The sequence below is a fragment of the Alosa alosa genome, chromosome 14 (assembly GCF_017589495.1).
Source record: "Alosa alosa isolate M-15738 ecotype Scorff River chromosome 14, AALO_Geno_1.1, whole genome shotgun sequence".
NCBI classification, from domain to species: Eukaryota; Metazoa; Chordata; class Actinopteri; order Clupeiformes; family Clupeidae; genus Alosa; species Alosa alosa.
The window spans coordinates 3,274,050-3,298,661 of record NC_063202.1 but is presented as its reverse complement, the minus strand read 5'-3'; the positions used below and the strand labels follow the sequence as shown (position 1 = coordinate 3,298,661).

The 24,612-nt window shown below is 40.0% G+C and overlaps 3 protein-coding genes across 3 annotated transcripts; all 3 read left to right on the top strand.

Moving 5' to 3' along the window:
* The first annotated feature begins 3,227 nt into the window (after positions 1–3,227).
* Positions 3,228–7,056, top strand: LOC125307602 (low choriolytic enzyme-like). Its single transcript, XM_048263655.1, has 6 exons — positions 3,228–3,256; positions 4,772–4,950; positions 5,818–5,899; positions 6,198–6,305; positions 6,486–6,505; positions 6,815–7,056. Exons 1-6 carry the CDS (start codon positions 3,228–3,230, stop codon positions 6,817–6,819), a joined length of 423 nt encoding a protein of 140 aa, XP_048119612.1. The 3' UTR covers positions 6,820–7,056.
* A 3,351-nt stretch (positions 7,057–10,407) lies between these two features.
* Positions 10,408–12,367, top strand: LOC125307626 (low choriolytic enzyme-like). The gene is made up of 4 exons (XM_048263681.1): positions 10,408–10,710; positions 11,336–11,417; positions 11,694–11,818; positions 12,189–12,367. Exons 1-4 carry the CDS (start codon positions 10,674–10,676, stop codon positions 12,191–12,193), a joined length of 249 nt encoding a protein of 82 aa, XP_048119638.1. The 5' UTR covers positions 10,408–10,673; the 3' UTR covers positions 12,194–12,367.
* A 2,256-nt stretch (positions 12,368–14,623) lies between these two features.
* LOC125307601 (low choriolytic enzyme-like) lies at positions 14,624–23,686 on the top strand. The gene is made up of 9 exons (XM_048263654.1): positions 14,624–14,698; positions 14,919–14,967; positions 15,054–15,119; positions 15,331–15,396; positions 15,634–15,786; positions 17,717–17,834; positions 18,144–18,322; positions 20,260–20,341; positions 23,554–23,686. The coding sequence occupies exons 1-9, from the start codon at positions 14,624–14,626 to the stop codon at positions 23,684–23,686; spliced, it is 921 nt and encodes a 306-aa protein (XP_048119611.1).
* Positions 23,687–24,612: the final 926 nt, after the last annotated feature.

Genomic DNA, 24,612 nt, shown 5'->3' with positions numbered 1-24,612 from the left:
TTCATCATTCTTTCTAATGGCACACTTATGTTTCAAACATGAATCCCCAAATCCCCCAAAAAATGTCATGGCTAATAATACCCTATATTATTTTTGCCACCTTTGTAACATTTTAGTTTTGGTTTACCGTGGTGTATGACTTTTTAAACAGCGAGTGTGCTTGGTATGATGATCAGCTCCTCTAATGCAGGGTAGGACTACGTTTTGACAAGCATACAAATTCACCTTGTTCTTGCCCCATCTGAAATTACTTCTCTACTTTTGCTGCCTCCATCCTTTCTGTATTTGTTGTGTAAAAAAACGTTGTATATGATGGCACTGAAGTCTTAAGTTAGTGAATTGGCTAACAGTGTTAGTTGGTCACCAAATAGCCTACACATTGCGCTACACGCTGCGTAGGCTACGTGCATTCTCTCTCCTGCTGATTTGCGTTCAGTAGCCAAGTGCGTAATATTGCAAAAGTTGTTTATTGTAGCCTACAGAAAATAAATAGCCTATCATACTGTCAGTTAATTGCCTACAGTGCAGTGAAGAGTTTGGAGAGTAAAGTTATAGGGCAACTTGAAGTTTTATGAAAATAATTTACGAACCAGAACATGGACCATGAAGCTTCTATTTCTTGCAGCTGTTAAAACACCCGCTAGATAGTTTAAATACCCACCAACATTCGTTTTTGCAGTACAGATTATTTCTCAAAGTTATTTGTCTACTACTGGCTGATTTATCAAACTAGTGCTTTCTCGTTCGTCCTCCGCAAACTACAGGTGTTTCGGTAGAGAGCCATTGAATAAGCGATGCTAAGCAATTTCTGTAACACTTTTTGTGACATTCAGCAAATATCTCCTCATTTAATGTAGGTTCCTTCGGACAATAGGCCTACGTTCTACTCTACGTGCAGTTGTCCTCCATCTCAGTTGCATCAGTTTTCTAATTTTGAAGGTTCTAAAACATTATTATGCTTTACTGAATCCTTCTCGTTTTCTTTCATTTGTCCAGCTAACTTTTCCATTGAACCTAGCCATTTATGATGGATTACACACTCGACATTCTGAAATGTCCTGCACGATCAAGGCCAAATTAAGTTATCACGCAGCCAATGTGTCAACAGCATCAGTGCTGACGGTGACGGTGCGTTTCTGATGTCAGATTATTATGTAGGCTAGCCTACTAGACTGTTCTCACGTTGCAGCGCTTTACTTATAGTAGCATTAATCAATATGAGGGGCAGAGGGGGATAAATGTTGTCCCCCCGACGATAAAAAATAATTTAGCAGAGGTAGGGATAGGAAAAGCAGAGGGGGGGAAATCCTCACCATCCCCCTCTACAAATCGCACCCTGCTCACTTCTCTTTCTGGGACGGTAAGTCTCAATGTTGCAAGGTTGGTTTTCCGCCTGGGGACGATAGGCGCAGCGGGGAAAGTCACCATTTTCACCGGAACAGGTCATTTAACCATCCGAATGATTTCTAAACGGGGTTATTACGTTGAAATAGTTGCCAAGTTCCCCTTTAAGACATGACAAATGTGGATAAGCAAGTGATTTTGCCTTTTACTTTAAACGTATGTGTTTGGATGTGCAACATAGTTCTCTATGAGCATGCAATTGCATATAGACAATTAAAGCACTTAAAGTTACCATCTGGTATTTTGAAAGAAAGAGGTGTTGGAGTGGATGCAGGGAGATATGACTGCAGCAGGCAATGTTTGTCATGTTTCTCAAGATCCCCCGGCGGTTCTGCTACAAAAGAGCAAATGAGTGATCGCCTGTCTACATAGATAGATAGATTAGATAGATACTTTATTGATCCCCAAGGGGAAATTCAATGATGCAATCCTGCTTATAACGTGTTGAAACTAATAAGTGATGGACTGTTTTAATTAAATTGTTGTATTGAACAACACTGTATTGCCATTGGTTGATTATGGGAGTGTATGTTTGGGTGTGTGTACTTAAGAGTGGCTGTAACATTTATTCACTTGAGCACACTGAAGTGGGCACTGTGCCAAAATGTAAAACATTTTTGTATGCAAAGTGAGGCATGTTTTCTCCTTTCTGAGGTTTGGCCCATCACTCTTAAAGACAAAAAAGAGATGCTCATACCATACAATCCTCTGAGAGGGTTTTCCTTATGAAGATTTTGACTTTTACTTTGCCACAATTGGACAATGCATTGCATGGTGACACACTTTAAATACAGTTTTAATGCTTAAAAATAACCTTTCAATCAATTATCACATCAATCGAATTTATTATCACTTCTATGCAACTCCACACACAACACAAAACTGTGTTCTGTGTTCACAGTTCCTTTCTGTTATCAATCCAATGTGTATCGCATTACATTCATTTGCTTAGTATTATATTACTGCTGAGCGTCGTGCCTAACAACGCCCCTTAGCAGTTCTAAAATCTCGGGGCTTATTGCTTAATTACTCGTGCAAGAATGCAACTTCCCTATTACAACTTTTTACCTAATCTCCGAAATGGTAATTTTTAACCTAGCTTGGTTTGCCACACTTTCTTCTTGAGAAACTGTGCTTCTGCATTCTTCAGCCATATAAACCCGAGTTCATCTGTGACAGAAATAGTTAACTGGGGACTGATCATGGCTACCTCAACAGTCATTCTGCTTGTTCTTCTCCTGGGGACGCTAAACACAATCCAGTGTCAGTATGAAGAGGTAATCTATCCTGATGTATCCAGCAGAGAAAACAGTAAATTATCTTCAAGAAAAGAGTAGATCTGGCTTTGGTCCAGGTGGTTCTGTCCTGTTTCAGAATAATAAGACTGAACTTTTTAGGTGACTGATGTAAAACAGTCCATGGAATTTTATGTACAACTCTGTGAAATATCCTGATTTTTAAAATCAGATGTATTGTCATATGCATGACTGCAATTTTTTAATTCAGACAAAATCAGAGGATGTTGAAGAGGGTGGCCCACTTGGTGAGTGCTTTCATTAAATTTTTCACATTTCATATTACCGGCTAAAAGCTGAATGATGGTTTAAAAGGCATTAAGAAATCAAGGACATTTATTCTGTCTGATAGAAGTGACATAAATCTTTGAATCAATAACCTTTTAAGGCCCTGCATGTAAGCATAATGTAGCCTGTAGCATTTTAAACATTTAAGAATTAAGTATTAAGAAGAGGTGGGAATATGCATATGTGTAAATGTTAAACATGCATCTTAGTAAGAAAATGAGGAGGATAACATAGTGTCCAATGATTGAAAGGGCCTCTGATATGTCAAGGTAAGAAGAGTTAATGTCTTTAAAATAGAAATCCTAATACATTTTAATTATCGGGATAGAACTAAACATCACATATCAGCATATAACCTAAATATCATAAGTAAAAGGAGTCCAAGGTCCATGGCCATTTTGACCACACATACTGTAGGCCTAACAAATAGACTATATTACATTAAATCTAGCATAATTTTAAGTATAATTTTATGCTTTAGACGATATTCCCCCATGAAGAAAGTACACAGTGTCTGCTCTGATTGAAAGGGCCAGCAAGAATGCAGGTAAGAAAGTGTTGCACCTCTACTACTGTATAACCCAAAAGAAGAAAGTATTGTTTTAAATGATACCATTTTAACCAAACATTATGCAACAAGATGGTTATTTTAAAGTACTTAGGTATCATGTCTTAAACATTGTACATAAATGTAATTCTGATATTTATAATTATTTATTTAATTTTAAAATACTTATATGACCCACAGATCACAGAGGGTGATTGCTCATTTAAAACTGAAGTTCCAGAACTCAACTGTTGTGTTTGTCATGTCATGTTGTCATGGCCACCTATCTACGGAAGTAGTATGCTTTCGCCTCACTACATTGGCAACCAGTACTGTAAGGGTCATCTTTCATTGGAAAGATATTGCATTTTAGTTTTGGGTACAATTAATGGTTCTGTACTTGTGTGCTTCTAATTCATTGTTTAGATATTACATTTTATAATTATTTATTTAATTTTTCAGTTTAGAGGTACAGAGGGGTTATCGCGAGTGTACACTTGGTTCCGAATATCATCTTCATTGGCCAGATACATTTGTTTTAAAGGCCGAGTCAGAGAGGGTTAAAAGCTAGTAACCAGTATCTTTGGTCATTTCAACAGAAAAACATTTGTTTAGATTTAGTTAGTGATGTCTATGGTGGTCATCCTTTATCAGATATTACTTTTGTTTAGAGGTACAGTTAAAGTGATTCTGTAAGGGCCATCTTTCATTGGACAGATATTACATTTGTTTTGTACGATAAAGCTGCAATCAAGGATCTTTGGTGCAGTGCAGTCCTTAATCTTATCTATGGTGTATCTTCTTTATCTTTGCCTTTATCTTTATCTTTGCACGACAAAGGAGAGGGCCTGCAGTCTTTGCTCAGTCCAGTGGGAAAGGGATGGAGATAGGTGCACATCCAGTCACGCCTTGGGTACTGTGCCTAATAATTTGAGCAAATGTCACAACAACGAACTTGGTGAATTTAGATTTTCCATCAACTTCAATCGAGAATTTGGATTTTGATTGCTTTATAAATACTTTGAGAAAACCAAGAATTTAACAAATAGAAACCAGACAAAACAGTAATGAAGGAAGAATCCACAAAAAGAGCATCCTCAAGCAGTCCTCATAAAAAGTGACCTTTTAATGGATGAGTTCCCATATGTGGTGCAATATACAGTACATTGTTTCCACAATATTTTTGATTCTTGCATTTTGATATAGTGTCCCACTGATGGTCATGTTGATGGTGCAGGTGCTGGTCCTACGTGGGGCGTAGAGGTGGAGGACAGATTGTGTCACTGGCTCGACGAGGGTGTGTGTACCACCAGGTGATCCAGCATGAGCTCCTGCACGCCCTGGGCTTCAATCACGAGCAGACCCGCAGTGACCGTGACCGATATGTCCGTATTTACTACCAGAACATCCTCAGAGGTGAGCAAGACCTGCTGATTTCTCTTTTACATTTACTCATTTGGAAAATACAATACATACAGTATGCCAATTATATCACAAGGGCCTTTGTCCCTGGAGCAACTTGGGGTTAAGTACCTTGTACCTTGCTCAAGGGCACAACGGTGGAAGCCAGGACTTGAACCCACAACTTCCCCAACTCAGGCTACTGCATGCTAGACCGGCTCCTTAGCCACTATGCTACCACTGCCTCCTTATTTAATCCTACTACTATGTGTTATAACCTCTGACTCAGTTTGTATATATACTGTATTACATTTTTTGTTGTACCATCACCCCCATTTCAGGGGTCTAGGGGGTCTAGGGGATTCTGGGGTGTAGGGGTCTAGGGGTCTAGGGGTCTTTTAGGGGTGTTGGGGGTCTAGGGGGTCTAGGGGGTCTAGGGGGTCTGGGGGGTCTAGGGGGTCTAGGGGGGTCTAGGGGTCTAGGGGTTCTAGGGGGTCTAGGGGGGGTGTTGGGGGTCTAGGGGGTCTAGGGGTTGCAATTGAGTCCATCTGTCTTTCCCCGTTGCTTGAATTTCCCCTTGGGGATCAATAAAGTATCTATCTATCTATCTATCTATCTATCTCTCTATCTCCATCTCTATCTCTCTATCTCTCTCTCTCTCACACATAACTTAAGAACTACTGAATCTACTTTCAGACAAGGTAGAGGGTCAGCATCTTGATCCTCCTACATGATTATCCTGGGAGCTGGATTTCCCCCCCTCTTTCTTTAACATTGAGGAATATGAGTGAGGGTCTGCAGTCAGGGTCTGGATTTTATTGCAGGTAGTTTTTAAATGGCACATTGTGTGTTCACGGCTCACTAAACATTGGTTTTCCACAGGACAAGAGCACAACTTCAGAAAGATTAACACCAACAACCTGGGCACCCCCTATGACTACGGCTCAGTCATGCATTACGGAAGGTCAGTTCTGAGCTGCAAACACACACACACACACACACACACTCTCTCTTCTTCTCTCTCTCTCTCTCCCCCACACACACAAACACAGAGAGAGAGCGAGAGATAGATAGATAGATAGATAGATAGATAGACAGATACTTTATTGATCCCCAAGGGAAAATTCAAGGAAAGAGAGAGACAAAGAGAGAGACAGTCATTGATAATTCTTTTTTTTTCTGGTCACATGTTAGGTAATGAAACATCAAACACTGCAGTAAATGCTTGACTTGGTGACATAGATGTATCTTCTGCTTTTCAGGTATGCCTTCTCCGCAAACCGGCAGCCCACCATTGTCCCCATTCCCCAACGGCCAATGTGTGTAGATCGAAGAGCCACCCAGATGAGCCGCATGGACATCCTGCGGGTCAAACGCTTCATGGATGCAGTATGTAGCACCATTGCTCACCCATAGCCTTACTGCTGTCCAAACGCCTTTTGCTGGATGCAGCAGTATGTAGCACCATTGCCTTTCACTCCATAGCCTGGTCCAATTCTATGGATGCTATATGTAGCAATCATTGCTCACTCCATAGCCTTACTGCTGTCCAAACGCCTCTATGGATGCAGTATGTAGCACCATTGCTCACTCCATAGCCTTACTGCTGTACAAACGCCTATACAGTATATATGCATATACAGTATATATTTAGTTAATTACTTACTTAAACACATGTTTGACTTAAAATGTACATTATTTTACCATTTCTTTACTAAATGAATAGTTGTTTAGTGGTTAGTGTATAGAATTAAGATTAATATAGATTATTTCAGGTGTAGCCTAGTGTAATCTGACATGTGTTGATGACCGCAGGACAGTTTATGAAGTATACTTTCAGGAAAAATAAGTTATTTTTTGTCCTTATCCTTTGTTTCAGGATAAGTTGGGCTGTTGCTGACAAGACCCCAGACCGCAAATCAAAAGAAGAACTGGCTTTCCCGCTCAATTGAAATGAAGGAAATGTTTGAAAAAAAAGGAAGTTTGATTGTGTTCCCTTCTAACAAGACTGTTTTGTTATAGTACTACAAGTTTATATCAACCCAAACCCTTGACTGTACACAATGAGTAAATTCTTAAGCTTTCATGTTTAAACCAATAAAATTGGGCAGCGTGAAACAGTTGAAGCTCATGTTTCCTTTGTCATTAGTAATTTCCTTCATTTGTCATCCCCAATATGTTTCCTTTGTTATTAATCAAATTTTAGCCCTGGCAGCTGCCGGGATATTTGTTTTCTTAAAACTGCTGGCCATCAATCATTATCTTGCCCACCAAACCACTCTAGATTTCTAGGCTAGATCTGAATCTGAACTGACCACATTTTAGCGCTCCAAGTCACTTGATATGACTTAAAAACACAACTGAGACCTAGCACCAGGGGGCCTCATTTATAACGGGTTCTTACGCACAGGTTTGATCTTAGACCGTGCGTACGCTCAAATCCATGCCAACGCTCAGATTTATAAAAAACCGCCTTTTGACGTGAAAAAAAGTGCTTATCTCCACGTCAGGTTCAAACTTGACGTACGACCATTTCCTTGTGGTAATACCAGGGTACTGCAAGTAATCTGAGGTCCAAGTGCAATGCATTTTCAAAATTCCAAGACCAACGATCTCATGTCTTTCTTTGCCATATGCATGATCAATATCAGAAGATTTTAAAGACGTTTTTGGACGCAGCTTAATGTTTCATGGTTTGGCTAATGAGAACTATAGCCCACTTAAGAAAGTGAAAAGACGTATAGCTTACTTATTTCACAATATCTAAAAAAAAAAACACCAAGACCTACGATAGAATAATTGAAACATTCTTACAGGTGATCTAGTATATTTAGTGTTCTCACCAATCTAATATTGACCATCAAATGTCCAATTGCCCTCGTTTAGGAGAGGAAGGCATTCAAAAAAGGCGTTCGAACAGTTTGATAATGTTGGAGGTTATTGTGCAGTATTGGGAATATAGGATAGTATTTGATCATACAGTTTTGAATGTTAAAAGTGAATACACTTTTTTGAGAGGTGGATAAACTCTAATAAGAGGTGGGTAGGCTAAACTCTATTTCTGACATTTCAGAGGTGGATAAACTGCATTTACTCGCGTTTAGCCTCCACTACATCCTAATTTGCGCTCATAGGCCTATTCCCAGCTTCGTAACAGAAAGGTAATATTTGACTGTAAGCTATACAATGTAGGCTATAGATATTTTATATCATATATAGCCTACACAACCAAGGGACGGAAGTTATCCTCTGAAAGCAGGGCATCTTCATATTTAGTGTTGCGTAAAGAGGTAACCCTTTTACGCAACCCTTTTATAAATGAGGCCCCCCAGGGGATGGTTTCTACGCATCCCTTTTATAAATTAGGCCCCTATTTTGAAGCTATGATTAAAAGTAGATCAATGTAGAATGAAAATATGGAGTACCTTAGACCATTATTTGGCAAAGTATGCTCATGCGTTTTGTAAAATGCCCTATGGAAACTCCCCATAGGACTTTTGTCCAAAATGCATACTGACAACCAAATGCTTACTGCCTATGAACCCCTTTGAGTAGAAGCATAATGGTCTTAAATAAATGGTAACACTTTGAAGTTTCATGCTTTCATTTGAATTGTTCTTCAGGGATTCTGATAATGACTACACTAAATATGGAATAATTGCACAAAAATATATATCTTTGCAATTTCTACTTCAATTCAATTGGTGTGTATAAGATGGACTATACATCTGCACAACTAATATTGGATAAAATAACATGATTATTAAATTTCTATGGATTCCTGTGAATATCTCAAGACCGAATATGCTATAGCATATTGCTAAGGCTATACACTGGAGCTAGAAGGTAGGGAAGCACCAAAGGTGGAGGATTAACTTCTTAAAAGTGAGACATAGTTAGATTTATCTGATAATGTAAAGTGCTACACATATTCTACATGAAAAAAGATTGTCATGTATTGATTCCCAAAAATTCAAGCTTTCAAATGATGTATAATATGACTATGCTACATACCAATCTGATTTAGAATGTTGGGGGGTGGTGGGCGAGGGGGGTAAGCATCCTGCCGGCAGGACACCGCAGACGATGTGTCTTAACTGTCTTAATAGTTGTCCAAGTAGTGCGCAAATAGACTTTTTGTAATATTATGACATTTACTCTATCTGATGACAAATCAGTGACATTATCTATCTCTGAAAACTGTTTCACCTCAGAACAGAAAGACCACAACAATCACATGTCGACCAACTGGAAAGAGATGTACATTTTGCAATTGATTAAGTAACTTAGGTACTCGCACAGAGAGGTTGTGTAACACAGTCTTTCATCTCTGCTTGTATCCATATTGACATCATCACAAAAAGAACTCCCATAATTGTGTTTCACCACACTGCTCCTTCTCTTGCATCCAAGAATTGATACCTGTCTCCGTCTTCGCTTACCTCACTATCTTCAGGGCGCGGCGTTGTCTCCCCTTTGCTTTCTGCAGAGATGTCTGAGGAGGAGCTGCCTTCTGAGGATCTGCCTGTCTCTGTGCTGCTGCAGAGGGCTAACTTCGGCCGGAGTGCGTCAGACAAGCACACACATGCAAGACTTGCAAATAATGCAGTGTGTGGCTAAATTACATTGACATTAGCTATCTTAATAATGCAGTGTGTGGCTAAATTACATTGACATTAGCTACCTTAAATCTATCTTAAAATTCAAGATTCTTTATTTGTCACATGTACTCCTGACTTTGTTACCAAAAACAGTGTTGTCACACAAATAATAAATTAAGTTTAAAACATTCATACTTCGAGTCTTACTTCAAGTAAGTTACCACACACAACTTCATAGAATTTTCTTGTTGAAACACTGTATGCTTTAATATTCTGTATAAAACCGTATAATCCATCAGCATCATAGCACTAGGCCTACTTCAATAGTCTTTGGTTTTACAGCTTTGAATATAAACAGCCATCTTTGCTCTGAGATTATTGCAAACAGCTTAGTACACATGGAAATTGCATGAGTCATATGTCATGCCTTGAAATAGTGTTTTCAGGATATGTTTCCCGCACTGTATTGGGGGCAGCCGTGGCCTACTGGTTAGCACTTCAGACCTGTAACCGGAGGGTTGCCGATTCGAACCCCAACCAGTAGGCACGGCTGAAGTGCCCTTGAGCAAGGCACCTAACCCCTCACTGCTCCCCGAGCGCCGCTGTTGATGCAGGCAGCTCACTGCGCCGGGATTAGTGTGTGCTTCACCTCACTGTGTGCTGTGTGTGTTTCACTAATTCACGGATTGGGATAAATGCAGAGACCAAATTTCCCTCACGGGATCAAAAGAGTATATATACTTATACTAATACTGTATTCTCACTAGTACATGCTGCTGATGAGATGAATGGAAATCCAGAATAAGACCATCAGTCCATACAGTAGGTCCGTTTCTCATAAGTGACCTTTTAATCAAAGAGTTCCCAAATGTGGTGCAATACGCATTGTTTCCATGTCAGAAAAAATAACATTGCAATAATTTTTGATTTTTGCATTTTGAATAATTGAAAGGAAAGTCTGTTGTTTCCCACTGAGGGTCATGTTGATGGTGCAGGTGCTGGTCCTACGTGGGGCGTAGAGGTGGAGAACAGATTGTATCTCTGGCTCGACGAGGGTGTGTGTACCACCAGGTGATCCAGCATGAGCTTCTGCACGCCCTGGGCTTCAACCACGAGCAGACCCGCAGTGACCGTGACATGCATGTTCGTATTCTCTACCAGAACATCGCCAGGGGTGAGCAAGACCTGCTGCTGCATCCGCACAGAATGATTCAATGACTTTTACATTTCATCATTTATATTTATTCATTTAGCTGGCACTTTTTTTTTTTTTTTTTTATCTAAAGCGACTTATTATGTCAATTATATTACAAGGGCCAGGCTACTGCATGCTAGACCAGCTACTTAACCACTGCGCTACCACCACCTCCTTATTTAAACCTATGTGCTTTAACCTCTGGCTCAGTCTCTATATATTCTCTATTTATTTTTTGTTGTACCCTCACCCCCATTTCAGGGTCTCGGGTATTGTAATTGGGTCCATCTGTCTTTCTCCATCTGTGGGTGTGTGTGTCCGCACACATAACTTAAGAACTACTGGTTCTACTTTAAGACAAAAGGGTCAGCAATATCTTGGACCTCCAAATGATTATCCTGGGTGCTGGATTTCCCCCCTCTTTCTTTAGCATTGAGAAATCTGAGTGAAGCTCTGCAGTCCCTGACAGCTGTTATTATTATTGTTGTGGACCGCCTTTGTACACAACATGGCAATGAATGCTTAACAAAATGGATTTTATTGCAGGTAGTCTATAAATGGCACATTGTGTGTTCACGGCTCACTAAACATTGGTCTTCTACAGGACTGGAGTACAACTTCAACAAGATTGACACCAACAACCTGGGCACCCCCTATGACTACGGTTCCGTCATGCATTACGGAAGGTCAGTTCTGAGTTGCAAACACACACACACACACACACACACACACACACACACACACACACAAACACACACACACACACACACACACACACACACATACACACACTCTCGCTATCACACACACAAACACACACACACACACACAAACAGATAGAGAGAGAGAGGGAGAGAATCATTAATACATTTTTCTGGTCACATCACATGTAAGGAAATAAAATGTCAAACACTGCAGTAAATGCTTGACTTGGTGACATAGATGTATCTTCTGCTTTTCAGGTATGCCTTCTCCGCAAACCGGCAGCCCACCATTGTCCCCATTCCCAACGCCAATGTGCAGATCGGAAGAGCCACCCAGATGAGCCGCATGGACATCCTGCGGGTCCAACGCCTCTATGGATGCAGTATGTAGCACCATTGCTCACTCCATAGCCTGTCCAACGCCTCTATGGATGCAGTATATAGCACCATTGCTCACTCCATAGCCTTACTGCTGTACAAACACCTCTATGGATGCAGTATGTAGCACCATTGCTCACTCCATAGCCTGCTGCTGTACAGCATATGTGTCACCTCTGTCACTGCACAGTACTGCCTAATGAGCTTAAAAATGATAAATTATGATAATAAAAAATATATGATATTATTATATTATATTTTTTTGTTAATTACTGTATTACTGTACAGTATTCTGACATGTATTGATGTCCGCAGGACAGTTTGTGAAGTGTACTTTCAGGAAATTAATACATTTTGTTTGGCTGCTTTTTTTAGAATAAGTTGGGTTGTGGCTGACAACATGAAGACCTAGACCGCAACTCAAAAGAAGTGGCTTTCCCGCTCAATTGCATAAATGAAAAAAAAAAGAAATTGTCTGATTGTGTACCCTTCTAACGAGACTGTTTTGTTAGCTTTCATGTTTAAACCAATAAAGTTTGGCAGAGTGAAATCAATAGTTTAAACTCATGTTTCCTTTATCATTAGACATTTGCTTCATTTGTCATCCACTATATTGAAGGGCAAAAATACATACTCCCTTGTCTCATGAAGATCTGAATTATGAATCAAATTCCTTGCATTCCAGATGCAACACATTGGTTTACAGTAGACACAGACGTATCGGCGACATACAGAAAAATAGACATGTAACCCACTGTAGGCTATCATGAGTCTATTTGATGGAAATGTAACCTACATGTAACCCACTGTAGGCCGTCATGAGTCTATTTGATGGAAATGTAACCTACATGTAACCCACTGTAGGCCGTCCTTGAGTCTATTTGATGGAAATGTAACCTACATGTAACCCACTGTAGGCCGTCATGAGTCTATTTGATGGAAATGTAACCTACATGTAACCCACTGTAGGCTGTCATGAGTCTATTTGATGGAAATGTAACCTACATGTAACCCACTGTAGGCCGTCATGAGTCTATTTGATGGAAATGTAACCTACATGTAACCCACTGTAGGCCGTCATGAGTCTATTTGATGGAAATGTAACCTACATGTAACCCACTGTAGGCCGTCATGAGTCTATTTGATGGAAATGTAACCTACATGTAACCCACTGTAGGCCGTCATGAGTCTATTTGATGGAAATGTAACCTACATGTAACCCACTGTAGGCCGTCATGAGTCTATTTGATGGAAATGTAACCTACATGTAACCCACTGTAGGCCGTCATGAGTCTATTTGATGGAAATGTAACCTACATGTAACCCACTGTAGGCCTTCATGAGTCTATTTGATGGAAATGTAACCTACATGTAACCCACTGTAGGCTGTCATGAGTCTATTTGATGGAAATGTAACCTACATGTAACCCACTGTAGGCTGTCATGAGTCTATTTGATGGAAATGTAACCTACATGTAACCTACTGTAGGCTATCATGAGTCTATTTGATGGAAATGTAACCTACATGTAACCCACTGTAGGCTGTCATGAGTCTATTTGATGGAAATGTAACCTACATGTAACCCACTGTAGGCTGTCATGAGTCTATTTGATGGAAATATATGAAATTTGAAACATTACGAATGGAAGATAGATACCTGTCTACGGTGCATCCTAAACACCGGGCTGGGACATTTATGCTTTGCTAAATAGTTTTTTCTGCTGTTGACTTGCTCACAGTGCTTGGTGGCCCTGTCAATGTTTTGTAAAATGTTGCATTAAGACCACAAAATGTCTACACGAAATAAATGTGAGCATTCATTCCCAAACACCCACTAGAGACAACTCCCTAATTTCAGTCTTCAATTTCTTTTATTTTTCAACAAAGGTGTTTCAAGTAAGGAAAAGCATGGTTTAGTCTACAAAGGCTAAAGTAAAGTAAAGTAATTGATCATACTTGTAAAATGTTTTGCGTGCATAAATGGAGAGTCATTAAGTATAAACTGCTCACAATGTAGTTTAGAGACAACTCTAAATCACCAACAAAGCAGTTTCTGTGCGCAACAAATAGGTTTCACACCTGTGCTTATGCCCCGTTGATGTGGGCTCTAAGCAAAGCCAAGCCAGAGAAAAGAACCAAACCAGGAACAAACAACATCACCACCAGAACAGCCATCAAGAACATTTCACTTGGGTTATTAAGCTTCTTCTCCTTCTCCTTCTTGGTGTTTCATTGAATTAGGCCCACAATCAGCAACATAACATCATACGATGCAGCGTCTGTGAAATAAAAAATTGTGTATGCAAAGTGCGGCCTGTTTTCTCCTTTCTGATCAGTTATACGTTTGGCCCAGCACTACAAAGAAGAGCCTGAGTGGAGCCTGCTCCTACCATACAATCCTCTGAGAGTGGTTTCCCTATGAAGATTTTGACTTTGACTGCCATAATCAACCTAATTTATTATCACTTCTATGCAACTCTACACACACCACAAAGCTGTGTTGTGTGTTCACAGTTCCTTTCTGTTACCTATTCAATGTGTATTCATTACATTAATTTACTTAGTATTATATTATTGCTGCACGACATGCTTATGGCCTATCAGGGCTTATTGCTTAATAATCATGCAACAATGCAACTTCCCTGTTTTATTTACCTAAGCTATGCGGTACGCAAAAGTAATTTTTTTAACTTGGTTAGCCTGGTTTGCAACAGTGTCTTTTTCAGAAACTGTGCTTCTGCATTCTTCAGCCATATAAACCTGAATTTATCCCGTCTAAGTGACAGAAACAGCTTACTGGGGACTGGTCATGGACACCTCTGCTGTCATTCTGCTTGTCCTTCTATTGGGGACACTCAACACAGTCCAGTGCCAGTATGAAGAGGTAATCTATCCTGATGTATCCATAGAGCAGGGAAAAGTCAGACCTCAGAGAGAGGAGCAGATCTGGCCCTGGTCTGGGTGCTTCTGTCCTGTTTCAGAATACTAAGACTGAACTTTTTTAGTGACTGATATAAAACGGTCCATGGAATTTTATGTCCAAGTCTGAGAAATATCCTGGTTTTTATATTGTCATATGCATTGTCTGTAACGTCTTTTTCCAGGCAAAATCTGAGGATGTTGAAGAAGGTGGCCCTCTTGGTTTGAGAAGAGGTGAGTTGTAACAAAGTGGATAAGTCTTGCATGACTGCATACTCTGTATTGAATAGTTATAATGTTAATGCTATTTTTAACTTTAGACAAGTTCTCAGAGGAGGATAACGTAGTGTCCAATCTGATTGAAAGGGCTGCTGACAAGAAGGAAGGTAAAGAATAGTTGCATGTCTCAAAAGAAATCCTCTCATTATACATTACTGATTATCGGGATATAGAACTAAACATCACATATCAATATTTATAACCTAAATATTATGTAAAAGGAGCCCAAAGTCCAAGACCATTTCGACCACACATAGGCCTAACAAGTAGATATTACATTAAATCTGCTGTAAATAATAGTGTTATTTTATGATTTAGACGATATCCCTGAGGAGGAGAAGTACACCGTGTCTGGTCTGATTGAAAGGGCCAGCAAGAATGCAGGTAAGAAAGTGTTGCACCTCAGAAAAAAACTCCTCTAACTACAGGTCACTCATGATTATTAAGGTAGAATTAAACATATATGATACTGTACTATATAACCCAAAGAATCAGTTCCATTACCATTTTAACTACACATAAGCCTAACAACTATATTAAATCTCCTGTATGTCTTAAATTACTTGTATGTTTACTTAATTGCTTGTTTAAATAATTCTGTTTTATTTATTTCAATTTCAGGGCAAGCGCTTGATGACCCAGAGATCACAGAGGGTGATATCGCAGTGTACACTGGGTTCCAGAACGCTGACCCCTGCACCTCGCGTGGCTGCAAGTGGCCTCGTGCCCGGGACGGCTTAGTCTACGTGCCTTACTACATCTCCAACCAGTACTGTAAGGGTCATCTTTCATTGGACAGATATTACATTTATTTAGAGGTACAGTTAGTGATTCTGTAAGGGTCATCTTTCATTGGACAGATATTACATTTATTTAGAGGTACAGTTAGTGATTCTGTAAGGGTCATCTTTCATTGGACAGATATTACATTTATTTAAAAGATGCCCTGCCACACGTATTTCATTACTTTGTGGTAATGTCTGAAGTTCTACCATGGACACTGTAACATTTTATGTGGATAACATGCAGGGTTGCCACCTGTGTCTGACAAAAATCCTGGACATTTTGACCATCCAATCGACCTTTTTGTTTGTAAGCAACGGCGCCTTTCGCACATCTAACCCAAGATAAAAACCGTCATTCTAAGCGACAATTGTATAGCTAAAATTAGTAAGAATGACAATTTCTAGTTATTTGTTTAGTTAATTGCTTTATTTAATAGCAGACCTTTATTATTTTGTTATATTTTCAACAGTTTTTAGTTGTGGACACCTGGGGGCAGTATTGAGAAAAAAGGGGGATACATCATTAGGTTCTGCTTCTTTGCTTATGTGGAATAAAAACAAATAATGTCATTGTTCAGTCTGTAAGAACCAAATGTAGCGATGTGAGGTGTAGTGTCATTCAGTCTGTAAGAATAACCAGATGTAGCGATGTGAGGTGTAGTGTCATTCAGTCTGTAAGAATAACCAGATGTAGCAATGTGAGGTGTAGTGTCATTCAGTCTGTAAGAATAACCAGATGTAGCAATGTGAGGTGTAGTGTCATTCAGTCTGTAAGAGATGTAAGGTGTAGTGTCATTCAGTCTGTAAGAATAACCAGATGTAGCAATGTGAGGTGTAGTGTCATTCAGTCTGTAAGAATAACCAGATGTAGCAATGTGAGGTGTAGTGTCATTCAGTCTGTAAGAAAAACCAAATGTAGCAATGTGAGGTGTAGTGTCATTCAGTGTCCAGGATTTTAATTTTAATTTTCCTGGACAGACCGGGACAAATCCGGGACAATCAGGAAAATCCTGGACAGGTGGCAACCCTAATAACATGCCTTGGTTACCTTGTTTCAAGCCATTCTAGCGTGGTATTTAAAGCCTGCATGAAGACTCAGCTCGATTTGCGCCAGTTCTCATTAATATTCAACGAGCTAAGCTGCTTGACTCTGATTGGCTACCAGCTAGTAGGTTTCGTCCATAACATGACAGCCATTATCAACTAATTTTAGCTTCATGGCATGAACTTAGCTTGGCTAGCGAGTGCTAGCATTGTCCAAACGTGCATAAATAAAACCTGCTAGGCTAGCGAATTCATTAAACCCCTTCCTTGAGTTGACAATAACGTTTTACTACGGGCACTGATCGTAGACTGCTGCGATGGTAGCCTACTGCTCCAGGCTTCAACAGCAACCTTTTTGCAAAGCCTGTAGCATTGCTCCAAAAAATAAACTAAGGTCATTTGATCCTCAAGTCTGGGTTCTTGGGCAAAATGCATTGTTGAAGTTCTATTCATGCATAGCGCACAAGTCCGTTGACATTCAGCCATCCTTGCATAGGCCTACGAAAACTGTCACAGAGCTAAACGAATTTTGTGGGTGCGGTCTCAACTGGGCGAGCTCATGAATAGTAATGAGCTCATCAATTCCACGTCAATCTGAAGAGCTTTTGCAATTGGCCTAATTTCTCTGCTTATTTCTTTTCAGTGGCTAAAGCTGACAGAGGATGTACAGTAGCTGTTTATTTTCACATTCACGACATAGCACAAACACATATTAAAAAACGGTTTTGTGTGGCAGGGCACCTTTAAAGGTACAGTTAGTGATTCTAATAACAAACACTTTTGTCAGATTTATCTAATCTTTATCTATGGTGTCTCTTCTTTATCTTTATCTTTATCTTTATCCTTATCTTTATCTTTGCCGTTCTTCCTTAAAGCGTCCCGTGAAAGAGCCACCATTGAGAGGGGCCTGCAGTCTTTTGCCCAGTCCACCTGTATCCGCTTCCGACGACGCACAAGGGAGAGAGACTATGTGCACATCCAGTCACGCTCAGGGTACTGTGCCTAATACGCAGCAAATGTCACAATAATGCACAACTTGGTGAATTTAGATTTTCCATCAAATTCAATCGAGAATTTTTATTTTGAGTTCACAAGACAAATCAGTAATGAAGGAAAAAAAACATCCTCAGTCTTCATAAGTGACCTTTTAATCTAAGAGTTCCCAAATGTGGTGCAATATACTGTACAGTACATTGTTTCCGCATCAGAAAAATAGCATTGCAATGATTTTTGATTCTTGCATTTTGAATAATTGAAAGGAAAGTCTGTTGTTTCCCACTGATGGTCGTGTTGATGGTGCAGGTGCTGGTCCTTCGTGGGGCGTAGAGGTGGAGAACAGATTTTGTCCCTGGATCGACGGGGGTGTGTGTACCACATGGTGATTCAGCATGAGCTCCTGCACGCCCTGGGCTTCAACCACGAGCAGTGCCGCAGTGACCGTGACCAACACGTCTATATTTATTACCAGAACATCGTCAGAGGTGAGCAAGACCTGTTGCTGCATCCGCACAAAATGATTCATTGATTTGTCTTTTACATTTCTTCATTTATATTTATTCATTTAGCAGGCACTTTTTTTATCTAAAGTGACTTACACATGTCAATTATATTACGAGGGCCAGGCTACTGCATGCTAGACCAGCTAGCCACTGCGCTACCACCACCTTCTATTTAAACCTACTATGTGTTTTACCCTCTGGCTTAGTTTGCATATACTGTATTAAATGTTTTGTTGTACCCTCACCCCCCTTTCAGATGTCTAGGCAGCATTTCCGCTTGAAAAAAGTGGTGCCGGTCACTGGTCCAGACATTTTGATGATGTGCCGGTCAAATATCCTATCGCTTCTTAATTAGTCAAGTTGAGGAAAACTGAAGACAGGCAGGCTATAGCTTAAAGAATGACACAATCAGGCTGTGTAGAATGCAACATGTTTATTAGCCTAATTTAAACATGCTTAACTTGTGTCAATTAATTTAAAGATCTAGCCAGTTTCTATGCTGTTTTCATGTACAGCAAGAATCCGCTTTGTTCGTTGTATTAAATATGTTGTTTGTTGCTGCTACCACGTTATTTCCAGTGGTTCAACAGTTTCACTTGCGCAGATGCGCACACACATTGAATGAGCGCTCACACCACTACCCCCTAATGCTACGCCTCTTTATTTGATAACACTAAATACACTAAACACTAAATCTGGAAAATGTTTAGTTTCTTTTTCTTTTTGTCTGCGGTTCCATGATACCATTCTGTTGTGCCGCAAATTATCCGCGGTCATAGACAGGGAAAGCATGCTCTGGGAACAGAACACAGTTGTATGTCCAGTGTAGCCATGGGTCTGTCTACACGGAAAATGACAAGTGTCTTGGTACGGCCGCACCCCCTACACCTCCACTTCACTGATTCTGACCGATACGCCTGACACTTTGGCTTTTTCTCTGGTGGGGGTGGAGCTGACCGGACATCTGAGGCTTCAGGCGTTACCGATTTACCATCATCCATTGCGTCTGGCCTCTGAAAAAAGCTTTTAAGGCTAGTCTGCCTGGGCCTGGCCATGTTTGAACCGTCTCACTCATTCGTTTGTTGTTTATAACAGACATTTTAAACGTGCACTTTATTTGAAATGCAGCATATGGTAACGGTAGAGCCTGTTCCTTTAAAAGATAGCCAAAGGATGGTGTATTCTTGCTTTAGTATAGGCCTACATTTTAGGCTTATTCTCAAATTCATTGTGTTAGGGGGGCGGGTTTATTATTCGGACAATTTGACCGGAGAGATTTAATTTTGTCAATTTTCATTTTTTTTCCGGCCAATGTCCAATTACCAGACAACGGAAACCCTGGGTCTAGGGTATTGCAATTGGGTCCACCTGTTTTTCCCCGTCTCTCTCTCTCTCTCTCTCTCTCTCTCTCTCTCTCTCTCTCTCTCTCTCTCTCTGTGTGTGTGTGTGTGTGTCTGCACACATAACTTAAGAACTACTGGTCCTACTTTCAGACAAGGAAGAGAGTCAGCAAAATCTTGGACCTCCTACATGATTATCCTGAGTGCTGGGTTTCCCCATGTTCTGAGAAATATGAGTGGGAGTCTACAGTCACTGACAGCTGTTGTTATTATTGCTGTTACTAGTAGTTTTGTTATCACTACCTGGCTGCATGAGATATTGGAATGTGCCAGAAAATGAAATATAGTGTAACATTTAACTAGAATAATGTAGTTAGTAGATTTACGCGGTGTACCGCCTTTCTACACAACATGACAATGAATGCTTAACAAAATGGATTTTATTACTGGTAGTTTATAAATGGCACATTGTCTGTTCTTGAATTTCCCCTGGGGATCAATAAAGTATCTATCTATCTATCTATCTATCTATCTATCTATCTAGCTGTTCACAGCTCACTAAACATTGGTCTTCCACAGGACTGGCATACGCCTTCAACAAGATTAACACCAACAACCTGGGCACCCCCTATGACTACGGCTCCGTCATGCATTACGGAAGGTCAGTTCTGAGTTGCATGTGTTACCACCAAGCCAGGGTGCGAGCGTGGCTCTGTAGCATTTATCCCAATCTGTGATGGGATTAAAAAGTGTACTACAAAACATGTGTAAATGGCTTCTCACGACTGTTTATTCTACCAAGAAATGTGGATTTTCAAATGCATACATTGTTCCAGACATATTCATTCAGCTACAGTACATGAAGTCATTTACCATAGCACCATAGATCATTAACTTTTACTTCCACTTGAACTGCATTTCAGATTTAGTAAAAAATAAAGAAAATATGTTGGATTTGTATTCACATAGCATTAAACTATGAAGCTTAGAAGCTTTCATGAACTCATATTTTCATTGTTCTAAGCAAATGTTCTTAAATGCATCTCAAAACATAAACCTATTCACTTTAAACAAATACTGTCTAATGACCATCATCTCCTACGTAAAGGTGCTCTGCAAGGGCGCGGGAAGGGGGGTGCTGAGGGTGCTGCAGCACCCCCTGCTGGCAGGAGATAGATTTTAAAAAAATATTATATATATTTTAAATTAATTACTAAATCGCTGTCTGACATTATTTATATTTTTGTATGTGAAATGATGAGTTAAATAGCAAAAAAGGGTTATGGATAGGTTTGAATATAGGCTACTAAAAATTAACAGTTATAGAGATCAACGTGAACGTGAGTCAGTGACATGACTCACGTTCGAGCGAGCAGGCTGAGGCTAGTTGACTGGAACGTTAGTAGAAAAGAATATGTCGCAGAAAAGGATACACAATTTTTTGATCCGCCATAGTAATGTGGCGATAATTAGCCAGATTTCATCTGATGTTGTACTTGACGGTTCCTTGTCCACCGCCGAGGCAAACTGTGTTGGAGCAGCTGAAGAGTCTGACTCTGAAATAACGTTAGCAAGCAACTCGGCTAACGTTAGCAGCACCATCATAGCATCTAGCACTAACGTTAACGTTATAGAAGGATTCGAAAAGCCCTGTCAGCCAAGCGACTTCAGTTATCCTGGAAGGAGGTTCGGGACAGAAACTTTTGAACAATCTTTTCAGCCAGGCTGGTACTCAAAGTGGCAATGGCTACAGTATGTGTCGGATAAGGACTATGTGCTGTGTTTTGTGTGCTGTAAAGCTAAAGAAAAGGGGTTCCGTCATGCCGAGGGAAAGAATTCTTTGACCAGTGGAGGATTTGCCAACTTGCGCAAAGCTACAAGCAAATTTTCCAACCATGATTGCTCTGACCTTCACCTCTATGTGCTATATTTATGGTTATGGTTATGGATTTAGCAGACGCCTTTGTCCAAAGCGACACATAAATACAAAACAACATAATAATATTTAAAATTGAACAGGGAACAGATTAAAATGTAGGTCAAATATAGTAAGGAGAATAGTTGTAGTACACAATAATATCAATTCAAGCAATAGCCTAATAAAAAGCAATGTAAAAAAGGGGAAAGGCAATAATAAAACAATAATGTCAATTCAATCAATAATATAAAAACAATGACATGCTAAGACTACATTAAGGAGAATATCAATAATAAACTATAATGTCAAATTAATTAACAGCCCAATTAAAATAAAACAACATTATATAAACCATAACACATAAGCGCTTAAACAACTAAGTATATGTTGAATAGGAATGTCTTTAGACCCCTCTTAAACGACCCAAAACTACCACAGGAACGGAGAGCACTGGGCAGTTCATTCCACCAACATGGAACTACTGAAGAAAAGAGTCTGGAATTAGACCCAGTTTTCATGACTGGTCGACACAACATACGCTCACCAGAAGACCGCAGTGGGCGGTTGGGGATGTAAGGCTTGATTATTGAATTAAAATAACTAGGAGCAGATCTAGTTAGTGAATCAGCTGTAATGATCTTGTTACACAAGCGGGTAAGCCAGCTAATAGTGAATTACAATAGTCCAGCTTAGAGATGACCATGGTCTGAACAAGAAGTTGTGTGGAATCTTGTGTCAGATAAGGTCTGATCTTCCTAATGTTGTAAAGCATAAACCGACATGATTTTGCAATAGAAGCTATATGCTCAGAGAAGTTAAGTCGGTCATCAATTACAACGCCCAAGTTTCGTGCCGATCTAGTTGGGGTCAGTGAAGTTGAGTCAAGCTGGATGTTAATCTGTTGGGGAATAGCTGTTTTAGCTGGAAACACCAAAACTCTGTTTTGAGAGATTAAACTGAAGGTGTCGATCTTTCATCCAGGCTGAAATATCCTTAAGGCATGCAGAAATCCGGTGGGAAACACTAGAGTTATCAGGTGGGAAAGACAGGTAAAGTTGAGTGTCGTCTGCATAACAGTGATAGTCAAATCCATGGGAGCGAATGGTATCACCTAAGGAAGTGGTGTAAATAGAGAAAAGCAAGGGTCCTAATACTGATCCCTGAGGCACACCTGTGGTGAGGTCATGAGACTTAGATACCTGTCCCTGCCAAGACACGTTGAAAGAACGCCCTTTAAGGTAAGATTCAAACCAGTCAAGAGCTTTTCCAGAAATTCCCAGTTCAGATAGTAATGCAATAATGCATATTTAAAGCCAAACATCTCTGGTGTGGTTTAGACGATCAGAAAAGTAATTTTCCTTAGCTATACTGAAATAGGCTAATGATGTCAAGTGCGCTTCTGTGGGGTTAGGGTGGGCACAGTGGAGTCGGAGTGCTGTCGCGGAAAATTGGAATTTGTGGCTGCACAGGACTTTTCTTACACTTCTTGCTATCACCCGCACACCGCACTAAAATCACGTATTCAGCAGTCAAAAACATGTCCAGGGGGAGAAATCGTTGGACATCCATTATTTGTTTTGTTGTCTGAAGTTGCAGCGCGTTTTCTAAATGATGTGCACGTGTTGTCAAATGAAGATGCAGATGTTTTCTTAAGTTGGTTGTGTTTTATCTATTTGCACGTGTTTTGTTGATTTGCATCTGTTGTCATAAGTTGCACGTCGTTTGCACCTGTCAGCCACCGTACTGCACCGTACTTACACATGCACACACCACACACCACACACACACACACACACACATACAGTACACACACTCATACACACAAACAGATAGAGAGAGAGAGGGAGAGAATCATTAATACATTTTTCTGGTCACATCACATGTAAGGAAATAAAATGTCAAACACTGCAGTAAATGCTTGACTTGGGGACATAGATGTATCTTCTGCTTTTCAGGTATGCCTTCTCCGCAAACCGGCAGCCCACCATTGTCCCCATTCCCAACGCCAATGTGCAGATCGGAAGAGCCACCCAGATGAGCCGCATGGACATCCTGCGGGTCCAACGCCTCTATGGATGCAGTATGTAGCACCATTGCTCACTCCATAGCCTTACTGCTGTCCAAAAACCTCTATGGATGCAGTATGTAGCACCATTGCTCACTCCATAGCCTTACTGCTGTACAGCATGTCACCTTTGTCACTGCACAGAACTGCCTAATGAGCTTAAAAATGATAAATTAAATTATGATAATAAAAAATATATGATATTATTATATATTTTTTTGTTAATTACTGTATTACTGTACTGTATTCTGACATGTATTGATGTCCGCAGGACAGTTTGTGAAGTGTACTTTCAGGAAATTAATACATTTTGTTTGGCTGCTTTTTTTCAGAATAAGTCGGGTTGTGGCTGACAACATGAAGACCCTAGACCGCAACTCAAAAGAAGTGGCTTTCCCGCTCAATTGCATAAATGAAAAAAAAAGTTGTCTGATTGTGTACCCTTCTAACGAGACAGTTTTGTTTGGCAGAGTGAAATCAATAGTTTAAACTCATGTTTCCTTTATCATTAGACATTTGCTTCATTTGTCATCCATTATATTGAAGTGCAAAAATACATACTCCCTTGTCTAATTAAGATCTGAATTATGAATCAAATTCCTTGCATTCCAGATGCAACACATTGGTTAGACACATACGTATCGGCGACATACAGAAAAAATAGACATGTAGCTTAGGCTATAATGAGTCTATTTGATGGAAATATATGAAATTTGAACCATTACGAATGGAAGATAGATACCTGTCTACGGTGCATCCTAAACACCGGGCTGGGACATTTCTGCTTGCTAAATAGGTTTTTCTGCTGTTGACTTGCTCATAGTCTTTGGTGGGCCTGTCAGTGATTTGTAAAATGTTGCATAAAGACCACAAATAAAAGTGAGCATTTGAACTAACGTTCATTCCCAAACACCCATAGACTACTCCCTAATTTCAGTTTTCAATTTCT

Coding starts and splice junctions, on each gene's coding strand:
- LOC125307602 (XM_048263655.1), top strand. CDS start 3,228: ATGATTGAAAGGGCCTCTGATATGTCAAG. Junction 3,257..4,771: donor AGGGCCTCTGATATGTCAAG/GTAAGAAGAGTT, acceptor TTGATGGTGCAG/GTGCTGGTCCTACGTGGGGC. Junction 4,951..5,817: donor CTACCAGAACATCCTCAGAG/GTGAGCAAGACC, acceptor GGTTTTCCACAG/GACAAGAGCACAACTTCAGA.
- LOC125307626 (XM_048263681.1), top strand. CDS start 10,674: ATGCATGTTCGTATTCTCTACCAGAACATCGCCAGGG. Junction 10,711..11,335: donor CTACCAGAACATCGCCAGGG/GTGAGCAAGACC, acceptor GGTCTTCTACAG/GACTGGAGTACAACTTCAAC. Junction 11,418..11,693: donor TCCGTCATGCATTACGGAAG/GTCAGTTCTGAG, acceptor TCTGCTTTTCAG/GTATGCCTTCTCCGCAAACC.
- LOC125307601 (XM_048263654.1), top strand. CDS start 14,624: ATGGACACCTCTGCTGTCATTCTGCTTGTCCTTCTATTGGGGACACTC. Junction 15,787..17,716: donor CTACATCTCCAACCAGTACT/GTAAGGGTCATC, acceptor TCTTCCTTAAAG/CGTCCCGTGAAAGAGCCACC. Junction 17,835..18,143: donor CACATCCAGTCACGCTCAGG/GTACTGTGCCTA, acceptor TTGATGGTGCAG/GTGCTGGTCCTTCGTGGGGC.